General features: G+C 36.5%; 1 protein-coding gene across 19 annotated transcripts in view; it reads right to left on the bottom strand.

Moving 5' to 3' along the window:
* Window positions 1–13512, bottom strand: part of PPFIA2 (PTPRF interacting protein alpha 2) — a 475555-nt gene that overhangs the window by 21819 nt on the left and 440224 nt on the right. For 18 of the 19 annotated variants that reach the window (XM_019455214.2, XM_019455220.2, XM_019455223.2 and 15 more), the window contains 3 exons: window positions 13391–13472; window positions 9244–9444; window positions 1301–1363 (listed from right to left, as the gene is read on the bottom strand). In XM_019455214.2, the coding sequence (XP_019310759.1) occupies window positions 1301–1363; window positions 9244–9444; window positions 13391–13472 (346 nt within the window). The other variant, XM_019455234.2, reaches the window with a different exon arrangement.

The raw sequence follows: 13512 nt of genomic DNA, 5'->3' as shown, positions 1-13512 counted from the left end.
GATATATTTGATCTGGTCATTCCAAAACTTTTCATTCTTAAAAGTGTGTAGCTTTCCAAATGTAATGAGCTATAATAAAAATTTCTGATTATATGTATACAAATATACAATACACATATATGCATATATACATACACATATACACACATACATTTAAAATAAAGAAATCTTATATAAAGTAAATTCATGTGCAAAAAGTAACTTTTTCCCTCTAACAAAGCTTTGTGGTAATCCAGTAGATTTCAGCAACAGTCAACAACAAACAAAATTAAACAACAATAAAACCAAACACAACAAATTGAACTAGAAATGTAATTAGGAAACATTGGCATTTTTACCCTTCATAAAGTAGATAGTTGATTTTTTGAATATGGATAAAACCAAAAGGACATTAAATTAAAAGAAGCTGCTAAGAATAAAATATATGACATACTTAACTTTGTTACTTTAAATGAAAAATGACTACATATAACATTATAGTGTTAAAAGCTGACAATTAATCAAAGTCACAAAAAAAACTTTTCAAGTCTGTATTTGAAAATCAAATGAACAGAACATTTTGGGGAGGGGTTGGTTTAAGCTCTGTATTGGTAAAGTACAAGAAACTAAATTATTCCATTAAAAATGAGTATTCAGGGGCACCTGGGTGGCTCAGTCAGGTAAGCATCCAACTCTTGATTTTGGCTCACGGTTTGTGAGATTAAGCCCTGTGTCTGGCTCTGTGCTGACAGTGCAGAGCCTGCTTGGGGTTTTCTCTTTCCCCGTCTCTCTGTGGCTCCCTCACTCACACTCTTTTAATTGGGTAGGGTAACATGTACTACCTGTGAATATGCCCAATACTAAGTGATATCTGTTACTAAAAAATTCCCAATGTCCCAAAATGGATAAAAAAGTGTTTTTAAATTCTTGGGGTGCCTGGGTGGCTCAGCTGGTTGAGTGACCGACTTCGGCTCAGGTCATGATCTCACGGTCGGTGAGTTCGAGCCCCGCCGTCGTCGGGCTCTGTACTGACAGACTGACAGGCTCAGAGCCTGGAGCCTGCTTTAGATTCCTTGTCTCCTTCTTTCTCTGCCCCTCCCCCACTCACACTCTGTCTCTCTCTCAAAAATAAACATTAAAGTTCTTTTTTTTTTTTAATATCCAAGTGCAGTAAAATAAAACCTTCATGAAAATGTTGGTTTTCATGCATATCACTATGTCAACATACCCATTACTTTGATCTGTCACAAACAAGATCGTTTTTCACCCAAACAGCAGCAAAATAACATTTCTTCATGTTCAACAAAGGCGTAAGACTAACCGTTTTCGCTGGAGCGGCAAGATTTTCCATTTCTTCATGGGTCACCCAAACGTTGCCTGAAGGCTAGTGAGGCGGTTCAGGGGAAGCGGCGGGGTCCACAGGAGGGAAGCAGTGGTAAAGAAGAAAGGCAGCAGGACTGTAAGTTAACAGCAACACGACATGCTCTTGCCTCTATGGCATGCACAGGAGAGACAGCATTGCTGGTTTGCTCAGAGCTCCCTTTTTCTTCTACTTAAAAAAGATTAGATAGAAAGAGGCATGCTGTGAAGCTCATGTGGGATAGATTTAAGATGATACTCTTGCAATTATTAATCGGGAAAAAGGCTAAATCACAATTTGCATTGCAAAGGTATGTAGCTATTGGATCCATTTTTTTTTTTTTTTCAATCATGAAGAACTGATTTCATTTGATCTGTGGAGGAACGTATTTGTTTTTTCTTCAGAAAACAAAGGCACAGGTACTTTGCTGTGTGATTACCAATATTTCATTCACAAAGGTTTGATTCTTCAATGTCCTTGAAAAAAGAAAATTTGTTGTCAATAGAAAGCTGAAAGCACTATCATCACGTGTCTGGAAAGTAATATCAGCTTTTCCCAAATGATTTCTTCCTTTTACAATTCAGTAGGTATGTTGTGTTCTTATATTCTTATAGAAAAAAAAGAAGTGAAATGCTATTTTTAATTTAATAAAGGGTATTTTTTCAACCTTGCTAAATATTGTTAGAAATTAAAAAAGCTAGGCTTCCTAATTTCTCAGCAGTGTGCTATACGATTACAGAGAAGAACATGATATATATATATATATATGTATATATGTATATATATATATATATATACATATATATATATAAAATTCCCTCCAGCAGGCACTATTCTTTTATAAAGTCTCATTTGCTTTCTAAATAAGATAACCCATGATACTTGTTCTAGACACTGAATGATGTACAATTTCTAAACTAAAGTCCAGTCAGTAACATACAGATCAGACATTTTGTTGATGATAATGGCCCCTGGGAACCACTTCCTATTAAATTCCACTATTTCACTGGGAAATCCTTATGAACATAGCAAGCTTCTACAAATATGTCCATCCTATAGTTACAATGGAATTAATATTCTATGCATTGCTTACTACTTGTTTTGGAAGGGGTCTAGAATCTGAAGTAGCTAAGTTGATGCACCAACATGAGCCTCCACCATAAATCACTCTGGCCTCTTCTACCAACACATATAGCATACATGTTAATTTTCCTTCTCTTATAAATTATGTAATTCAGTATAATTTGAAAAATAATTACATATAAACTAAATTGATGAGTATAAATCAATAAAAGAGAAATTTCATTAGAGAATTATATATATGAGTAATGAGTAATATAGAATGAGCATTTATATATATATAGTTGAGTAACAAAGGGGAGTTAAGTAGTAAAAATCCCAGAGGATAGTCATCATATGTGCAAAATTTGTATGGTAAAAAAAATTCTCACTTTCCTACCGTTTTGGAATTTAGAGTATATCTGAATTTTTCCCCTATAAGATAAAACTATGCACACCTATAAACTGTATTTAGAATACAGAGGTCATCCATGTTACTAAGAGCCCCTCCCCTCTACTCCTAGCTTTTGGGAATGGTGCTCATTATAAACAAAGAGGCACATGACTGTATGAATCATTAAATCACTTGGAATAAATAGCTTTTATTAACTTTGTGTGTGAGGAGTGTACTATACTAAAAACTCATGTGTCATGCTCATGTGGCACATGCCCTTTATACCCAGTGACCACAGTGCTTTGCCTGAGTGGCTGTGCTGTTTGTTCAAAATGAGCTATTTTAAATGAATTTCCTCTCAGGTACTCACCACCTGAGCCACCTTAAGCCAGTCTCCTTTTACAATGATTTCTGTAGCTTCTATCTTAACTGTGAATCCAAATAATTAAGAGCTTCCTTCTTCTACAAGAAACTTGACCAGTATTATCTCATACTGGAATTCATACCTGTATAATCTCTTTCACGGTTTATCTTAAAGTGTATATTTACCAGTTTATCATCATATTGTGGAATAGGCAAGATGCTGGAAGTCATTGGTTTTATCTTTAGCTTTACATGCAAAGTAAGTATATATGCAGGGCAATCTTCTAAAGTATGGTTGGCAACCTTTCCTAAGTTGTATGTTAGTCGTTATCCTTTGATCTTCAAGTTTTACTTGTGAGGCGCACTGCCTGCTCCAGAATCTGGTGAAGGAACTCACAAAATAGCTTCTGCACAACCCAAACATTTAGACATTAGTGTAGGTTTCAACAAGTCGATTTTACAAGCAAGCCCATGCACAGAGGGCCAAGTATTCAGATTCCTTTCTCTTCAGCACCAGTTAAAGGTATGAAGCTTTCACCTGGGTGAGTCATAAAGTGGTGCTTCGGAGCAGAAGCATTTCAGTGAAGAGTGCCTCTTAGATAAGAGCTGGAGTGGGAGACTTTGAGCAGCCAAAGGACAGAGGATACTGTGTCGGGGGCCAAAGATAAAGAGTGAGAAAAAATAGCTTGGAAAAGCAGAAAGGACACGGATCATGCAATTTGGGTGTGGTCTCTGCGAACCGTTGAGAATTACTCATTCCTTGGCAGTCCATGCTGTAGCCCCTAATATCTTAGCTGGAGAATGCAAATCTGTAGTCATTTGTGCGTGCGTGTGTGTGTGTGTGTGTGGTTCATAGTCTGCATCTAAAAGGTGATTTCTAAAATTTCAACTATCTGAAAATTTACTAAATTATAATCAAGAGGCTTGAGGTCTACTATGCCACTTTTTAATAACTACCCTAGGACTTTCCCTAACCTCTCTAAATTTTAGATTCAACATCTGGTAAGTGGGCTAAAAATATACTTCATCCTAGAAAAAAAATATTGAAAAGTTTAAGCTATGATATTGCAAATTCTGATACAGGCCTGAGACTAGGATGAGGCGGATGGGATGCCAAGGGAACTCCATTCAAGGATGCTCTCACTTTCCTGGCAGTGCAAATGCAAGGTCAATACCCGACAGTGCGTGCCTCCCTCAGTTTTGTGTTTGACATGCCTCGATTGCCTCACCTTTGTCCAACTAGAGTAGAATATGGATATAGTATTATCAAATGAGAATTGGGAGGAAAATTCCTAAAGGATGTTCAGTATTAAAGCACTTACCTAATTAAATCATTCAGGAGAGATTTACGACATGAAAATAAATATTAAAATGAGTTTAAAGGATAAATCATGAAAATTAATTGTGGGAAAATAATTAATTCTCTTGCCGTCAGAAATATAAAATAAGTAAAGCAGTCAGACCTCAGAATGATCCTAAACCTTACCTGCCTGGTAGTAACTTCTGTTACTTCCTAGGTCATTTTGCAGTATTTTTCTACTTTATAATTGAGTTACAAAGTAAATAAGCTTGAAATTTACTTTTTACAACCAAAATGGCCTAGATTCACATGTCTCCCTTATCTGAATTTATGTTTCTCAGTATGAGAAGATAAATACTTCTCATTATAATAAGACTAGTATTGGTACAATGATCCCTCACTTTATTATGAGGTTACTAATAAAGAAAGGAGGAACCAAAGCAGGCTGGAAGAATTCTGTAAAAGAGAAGAAAACAGAGTGCAGGAAGGAGTGTGTACTTATTATTAGAAGCATAAACTCGGGTAAACCACACAGCAGTGTGACCTTAGACAAGTCACTTAACCTCTCTGTATATCAGTTCTTCCCATCTATAAAACAGATGTGATAAAAGTACTTATCTCATAGGGTTGGGCTTATATGAGTTATTACATGTAAACAGCATGTGACACTTAGACATCCAATGATGTTGGATATTACCACAATTTCTTTAGAAATTTACTACAGTTTCATTAGGAATTTTGTTAAGCAATCTCCACTCAAGTAAGTCTTTCATTTAATAAATGCTGTTTCTCCTGTACATTATACCGACTGATTCCTATTTTATGCCTTACATTCCTACTCAAATTTGCTGAATTCTATGTTCCCAAACCTATTTATTTCTACTGCACTATTTTTTAATTAGGCAATTGAAATATATACTACATAAAACAAAAATGAATTTGGCTCATGTATGAACACTAAGTTGAATTATTTGGAAAGACCAGTATAGGCAAACCTTAACACATTGCTATCAATGAGATACAACTTAATCAGTCTGGGGGAAAAAACTGTAAATGTTCAGGAGAATCTTGCACTCCAACAGAGCTTTGTAAGTATCTTAAAGTTATCACATTAAAAAGACACTCAAACTAGAAAAATTGAAGATGTTTTATAGATGAAGTTATAAAAGAAAGATAATGCCGAACTCCAGGCACTGGAATTGTACTCAAAGAAAAGTCCTAAGTGTTTCATCTAAATTTGCAAGTGCCTGAATATTTACATATTTTTATCAAAGATAAAATATTTAAAGCATGTACTTATTCTTTATGACATTCCCCTATAACCAAATATTTCATTGGACTGATATCTCCATCCCTATTCTATGAGGTAAGAGACCTTCCATTGTAACAGCAGCTCAGAAGAAGAAACAGAAAGCTGGAAGATTAGGGTTGGCCCAAGAAAATAATACATGTGAACATTAGATTTTCCTTTTGGTGGTTCAGCCCATTTCATGTAGACAAGAAAGGAGGCAGAATTAGAATTTCTTTTTGGGTAGAAAATTAAAAAAAAAAAAAAACCAAGTGAAGTAATTTGTCTTTTTCTCTTGAGAATTTGAGGAAATAAGCAAGATACACCTGACTGAGGAACTCAAACCCAAACCTAAACACACAGAAACACCTGTATGACCTGAACTAGTCACAGTGTTCTGGGAGACATAATACCATTTCCTTAAAAAAAAAAAAAAAAAAGACAACCTGCTTTTTTATGTTTTTAAAATGTGAATCCTAATATATAATTTTATGTGATGACTTTAGTCTTCACTTTATATGGTGTATTCATTAATAACAATTTATAATCACCTGTTTTGCAAAGCAAATAGTATTCAAAATATATTAGAAAATGAATAAATACTTCCATGTAGGTGGAGTAAAAGGAAGAAAACCTACTCAGTAGATCATTTTTAAGACAAATAGATACAACTTATCTTTTATGTAATTTGTATTAATATTTGGTAAAGGGCATATATATCTTCTCTGAATAAAGAATTTTACACATTAATAAAAAGAGGTATAGTCCTAGAATTCTTTAGAAAAATTGAAGAGATTACTAACAGGTAATTCATTTAAATACCAAATCAATAAGCATATGAAAAAATTTTAACTGTAGTAGCATTTTTAAAAATATAAATTTAAGCAGCATGATAATGCTGATGAAAGGATGAAGAAAAGGCTACCCAATATAATTTAACAATTAAGATTGAAAAGTAATAAGAATATAAAAACCCTATATACAAATATTGCTATGTAAGTAATCAGTTTATGCAACAATATAACTTCATGTGTATCCACTACGGTATTGTGAATAACAATGAAAATTGTCAAATAGGCAAGATGTCCAACATTAGGGATTTGGTTAAATACATTATGGTATTTCCATGAAGCAGTTATTCAGCAATTAAACATGATATTACAATTGCATATTTAATAAAGTGAGGAAAATGCTCATGCTATATTATGAAGTTTTAAAAAGAAAAATATAAAATATGATATGAAATAATTCATTTTTATAAACAGATGAAGAAAATAGACTGAACTGAAAGTTAATCTGTCCAAAAGTGAATATTGAAAAAAAATAATTTTTAATAATTAATACTATATTACCTGTCTTTGAAATGTTAAATCCTCTTTGAAGCCTTATTAGGCCAGAAATGGTTTCCCCTTCTTTGGAATTCCACAACTCTTTGCTTCTACCTAACACTGAGGAATTAAACTATATCATCTCCTACTTAATCTAGTGGTGAACAAGGCTCACCTTCTTTACCATAGTTATCCTTTCTGAAGTCAGGATATTTTATATCCTCTGTAATAGTTGGTAGAGTGACTTACTTATACAATCACCACTTTTAGGATGAATTTTACTGACCACTCTCTACAATTTGCCAGGCACTGAATTAAGACTTGGGGACTATGGAAAACTGATAATATCTTTGGTTGGCTTAGAACAGGATAAATTAACAAGAGAAAATTATAAAATGGCTTTTGTAAGCATACAGAGTAGTAATTCGGGACGGGAAGCAAACCAGATTTTGGCGCCTGGTGAAAGATTTCTCAAGAAAAAACATTCAAGATTCATTCAATGAAGGATGAGTTGGGGAAGGACAGTGATCCTGGAGTGGGGAAAATGTTTCAGTCACAGCACAGAGCAACTACAAAAGCTCATAATTACCCAAGAGCATAAAAGTTTAGCAAAGTGAAATTAGTTCTGTGTCGTTGGGGTCCTGACCTGAGGAGGTGAAGTTGAGGCTAGATCGTGAAGAGTCTCATAAATTCTCTTCACATTTGACTGTCCTTTAAACAACTGAATATGCTTTTACTTTTAATAGTCTGTGATTTAAATTTCTTAAGTTCACTTAGACATTTTTAGAAAAACAGTGCTCAATTATTCTATTTTCCAGTAAGAAATAAATGGATTAGGATGCTAAATAAAAATATAAAGCATATGCTACTTTTCATCTTGAAATTGGGACTTCAAATGTTCTTAATGTTGCATTTTTAGCAATTATGCATGCATTTGCTCTTAGGAAAAGAGTGCTGATATAAGCCAGTTGTGATGCTTCTCTGTCAGTTGGAAATCATGCAGGAAACTCTATCAGATCTGAATTCAGCTTACAATACCTATTTTAATGGCCTACTCAGCTTTTATTTTAAACATATCCTGTGTTATTTTTTAGCTTGAGTAGTATTTTAGCTATAGTATACAACATTATTTACATTTAATGTTATACATAAGAGTTCGTTAAATTATAGATTTTTTTCTACATCTTATTTAGAAAGAAGTTAAAAGGGAATTATACAAGAAAGATAAAACCTTTTTAAAGTTGACCTGGTATTTCTGGCATTAGAATCTGGAATACTGGGAAGGAATGTAAAGATAGATACAATAAACATGAAGCTAGTTCTTCAAAGCTGTTTAAGACCACACGGAAAAAGTAAACTCAAGTTAGTTTTGTTCCTGAAAGTTGCAGTAAAGTAATACCACTTTTCTATCTCTTACCTGCTACTCAAATTTCCCTCATTCTTCCATATTTTATTGTTCTGCATTAAGAATAATAAATTTCCCAATTTCTCTGAGATCAGAGAAATTCAGTTAACGTCAGAAATCATATCCTTTACCAGCAAAAGACATAATTCAGAAATGGACTAAAGAAAGAATGAATATTATGTGAGTTGTTCTTACTATATGGATCTGTCATTTGGCATGCATTTTTTAGACATTTTGTTCTTTCCTAACATTAGGATAGGAACAAAATTACAGAAGAATAGGGATTTATAAATGAGAAACAAATAGAATTTGAAGGAAGGTATTCCACTTGGTACCTATAAAATATCAAATATGTGCATACTTTCATAATTGTGGAAACTGCTTAAGCTAAGCACTGTATCTTCCAAAAGCACTAACGCCAACAACTCATCTCCTGAGATACTGGATGTTGCCTTTTTTTAAAAAGGGGAACATCCTAAAAAAGAGTAAAATTGGGGTCTTCTTGGCTGGGAGAAAAACCTAGACTTCCGTTAGAGACTAGCTCAAAAGCCTATCTTGGTTTCAGCCTTCAAGTCTGATAGGAATCACAGCTCCTCACTTGAAAACCTATTAAAAGTAGCAGCAAGGTTAATGAAGAGCAAGTGAAATCTCTTCAGAATAATTCATGCTGACATTGAAATGTGTGCTGCCACAGTCTCGCTCTGTGGACTTAGAGAGGCTGCTACTTGCCCAGCACTGGGAGAGGGAAGGAGCTCAGCTTGACTCACAGTTCGGGATGTCGGAGGAGCTGAAGGACTCGTTAGGGAAACCATCTCCTGGATTGCTAATCGCAGCTTTAAGCGATGCAGGGGATTGCTGATTCCAATTTCTCTCTGGATCTCAGTGTCTGATAAAGCAGACATGATGGCACCACTTTTCACGTTGGCTCGGCAGGCTGCTACATACCAAGCAGGCATTCCCAACCAGAGCTGTTGGATAGGGAACAAATACATACACAGGTTATACCAATAGTTACACAGTTTAGTGTCTTATGTGCCAGGCATTTTCCTAAGTACCTTACATGTGTGAACTGTTTTGTTGCCCACACCCCAAAAGATAGATGCTATTATTATTTCCCCCAGATGACACAGAGCCACAGAGGCATTAAGCAATTTCTTTAAAAATATCAGCTAGGCAGTGATGGAAAGGAAGATTTGAAATCGAGTCTCCAGGGTGTCCAATTTAACAACTAATTTATATTATTAGGCTAAACATAATAGGTGCACATCACCAAATCCAGCCCTGCACCCCCCCCCCCCCCCACCCCGCCGTGGGTTTAAGGGCAAGAACAGCCACAAGCCGCATTTGGTGAAGACTCAATCGACGTTTGTTTAATGCGTGGTTTCAATTTATAATTTTCCTTCGGAATTCTGAGTGCAAAGAAATCCAGCTGCCCTGGAAAGAGACTGAAGCCTGTATTGCATGTAGCTAGACCCCTTTCTCATGTGATAGTTGTGTGAACTTAATTTGATGTCCTACACGAACAAAGTTTTGGAGAACAAAATGATATGCTAAAGGAAGAGGCTAAAGCTATAAACATCTGGAAAACTTTAGGCAAAGAGAGTAACTAAATGAATAATGCATTAGAAATTAGGGATTCCAATTTTTCAACTTTGTTGAGATGCTCTTGAAAGACAATCGAATCAGTAGTGCAAGGAGCACAGCACAGTGTCTGCACACACCTTAAGCACTGGGTGAATGCCAACTCACATGGATTGTGTTGCAGCATTTGAATTACACACACTTAAAAATGGAATATTCTCTCCATTCTCCCTCCCCACCATCACTAGATAGGAGTAAGAAGCAAGGCACATGCGAGTAAGCAGTTTAAATCTTGGTCTTTAAGTGTCCAAAATATTGATTTTTTTTGGACTATTTGTTGACATGAATAGACTGAGCAAAAGGGAGAGAACATGAGTAAGAAGAGTGACAGTAAGAGAAAGAAGAAAAGGTATAAACCAGCAAAAGTCAATGCCAAGAGCTCTGGACTAGAAGGCTGGGCTCTAATTCCTTCAGTGTCACTGGTGAGTCCTGTAACTTCTCTAAGCCTCAGTTTTACTTTCCTCATTTGTAAAACAAAGAAATTCAGCTTTATTATTTCCAGGGCATTTTGGTAGGCAGCTTCTAAGAGGATCTTTGGGATTTCCTCTTCCTGATATTGCTTTTTCTTTTTAAGATTTTTAAAAAAATGTTTATTTTTATTTTGAGAGAGAGAGAGAGAGAGAGGGAGAGAGAGAGAGAGAATGAGAGCACACCAGTGGGGGGGAGAGACAGAGAGAGAGGTAGAGAGAGAATCCCAAGCAGGCTCTGCACTGTCAGCGCAGAGCCCCACACGGGACTCGATCCCATGAACCGTGAGATCATGACCTGAGCCGAAATCAAGAGTCGGACGCTTAACCAACTAAGCCACCCGGGGGCCCCTCCTGACATTTCTGCCTTTGTGTAATTCTTTGCTCTTCAGTTTGGGCTGAAATCAGTGACTTATATCTAATGAATTATGAAAATGACAGGATGCCACTTTCCAGATTAGGTTACAAAGGGACTCTAGCTTCACTCCTGCTAGTTCTCTCTACTTCCCTCCTCTCAGAGCTCTAGCTTGGGGAATCCAGCTGCCATGTTGTGCACAGCCCTGTGAAGATGCCCACACGGCAAGGAACAGATGTTTCTAGCCAACCACTGGCAAGGAACCCAGTCATGACTGTGAAAACAGGAGTCATCTTGGAAGTGGATTCTCCCCACGTTGAGCCTTGAGATACCTGCCACCCTGGCTGACACCTTGGATGCAGCCTTGTGAAAGACTTTGATCAAAGCCCCAAGCTAAGTCAGACTCCTGACCCACAGAAGCTATGAGGAAAATAAATGCTGAGTTTTGGTGTAATTTGTTACATGGTAATAGGGGACTAACCTAGACATCCTTCTATTTAAAAAATTCTGTCATATTAGAAGGCTACTTGTTTTTATAGGGGAGACAAACAAACAAACCAAAAGCCAACTTTGAGTCATTGTGGCCTGGGCTGTGACTGAGGTAAAAGACAGGAGAGAGGGGAATCTAAGTAGGGCACATGACTGAATAGTTCATACTGTCTTCCAGCAGGTGAGACACAAGGAATTGGCCTTACCTTGATAGGTACCATTAAGTACCATTAGGTACCACTGATGGAAGATGGGACTTAATGTCTTAGTTCATCAACTCAACTTGTTCAAAAATAATTAAAGATCTAAACATACCTTCGCTGGACCCTAACGATTTTTCACTCCCTCTTTTTAAAGATATTTTTATTCCCATACTGAGTAATATTATCCAAATGCTTGCCAATACATTGTTATCAGTACCAACTCTAATTAGACTTTTAAAAAGGTTTTGGTGTGATAAATGGTGTGTGAAGCATCAGACTTCCTTCTGCTCATCATTCTGAGCAGGCTGTGCACATGAGGAGGTGCTAAAGGAGGTGAGAGTTAAGAGCTCTCATTCACTGGATCACCCCACTCATTCATCTTGTTTATTCCATTTTACAATTTGAGTCACTTTAGGAAGCACATTATGAGCAATTTCTGTGTGCTCAGGATAGGTTTAATTAGCACAAAACTTCACTGCTTGTCATTTCCTAGCCCCTTAATGTCAGTAAATCTTTTTTTTTTCTTTTTTTAATCTAAGGGTTTGTTCATCATTTGCCAAAATAGGAGCTAACTCTCTGTCACTGCAGCTCATTTCACTGGAGTGACACTGAACAAAGAGCTGCTATTAATTTCGAGGTGTGTTTTCTTAAGCATTTTGACTCATAATTGATTTTTAAAGTATAGTAATTTTAAAGGCACGTTTGGAAGAAGCAGCTCTGATCATTAATATGCTAAAAATTCCCTGACTGCTGCGAGAGAATAAAATAAAGCAAGACATAGGCCTCTTTTACTCAGTCCAAGAAAAAAAAAGGCAAAGCATATTATTACATCTATCTATTAAAGGCTGTTTTTTAAACTAAAAAAGGGTTTTAACTTTTCATCATTGATTATTTGTTAGCCCTGGATATGATATGAAAGTGAGTGATTTTACAATCCCCAACCAGTTAAAACAATGGGTTCGAACTGCCTCTGCCAGGCAAGGAAAGCATATTTTCTTCTTTGCCCCGACATTGGCATATCCTGGTAGCTGCCGGCAGCCCACATTAGAGGACTGAATGGAACAGGCAAGTGAACACTACTACTAAGTGGTATGAACTGGTCCTTTGTGGTCAAATGCGTTTCTTCCACTGTTGCAGTCTGCTTCTACTGGCCTCCACTGTGCTCAGGTACTGTTTTTATTTTTCCTGGCCCCCGTGTTACATAGAAAAATGCTGAATTACATTCAATTTAGACCCAGAAGAGAACAAGGGGATAGTATTCTCTTGCTTAATTCCAAGTGTCTAAACCTAGCTGGCCTCTGGGCGTTAGAGAATTAGGTTCAGGAATCATTTTACAGGCAAAGAAACGGCTCTCTGCGCAAATAGGTGACAGTGATATCACGGATAACATGTTGAATATAGAGATGGTTCTTGTTTGTAACCTGCTGATGAGAAAGAACTCTAGACTGACAGACGAGGGCAGATGTTTTCTTGCAACATGAGAAATGTGGCTCAATACCTGCCTTCCCTTCTTCTAAAGATGAAGACAGTGAAATTTAGAGAAACTTCCTTTTATCCTACTGGGTGCTTCCTTCGGCCACAATCACAAGAATGCATCACAACAATGCTCACAGCCCCCTGGATAAAGCAAATATTCCCTCTATAAGCTACTCCAGGCTAGTGGAAAGCTGTGACTTCAGGAACCCATCTTCACCTGTTTCTAGAAAAACTATCAAATTGAAGTCATTAATTTAAGAGCTTTCTGGTTTAATTCTCTTACCTCCAGCCATGCAACGACAGTGGGCCCATCCCACTGAGCAAAAGGTAATCCCTTCCTCCGAGCTTCTTCTAGAAGTTCATGCCTGAAGTACACAGCAAAGATCATTAGTCAGGTAACATGGA

Source organism: Panthera pardus, unplaced genomic scaffold (genome assembly GCF_024362965.1).
Source record: "Panthera pardus isolate Hobbes unplaced genomic scaffold, ASM2436296v1 HiC_scaffold_6, whole genome shotgun sequence".
Taxonomy (NCBI): Eukaryota; Metazoa; Chordata; class Mammalia; order Carnivora; family Felidae; genus Panthera; species Panthera pardus.
This window is presented reverse-complemented; position numbering and strand designations above follow the sequence as displayed.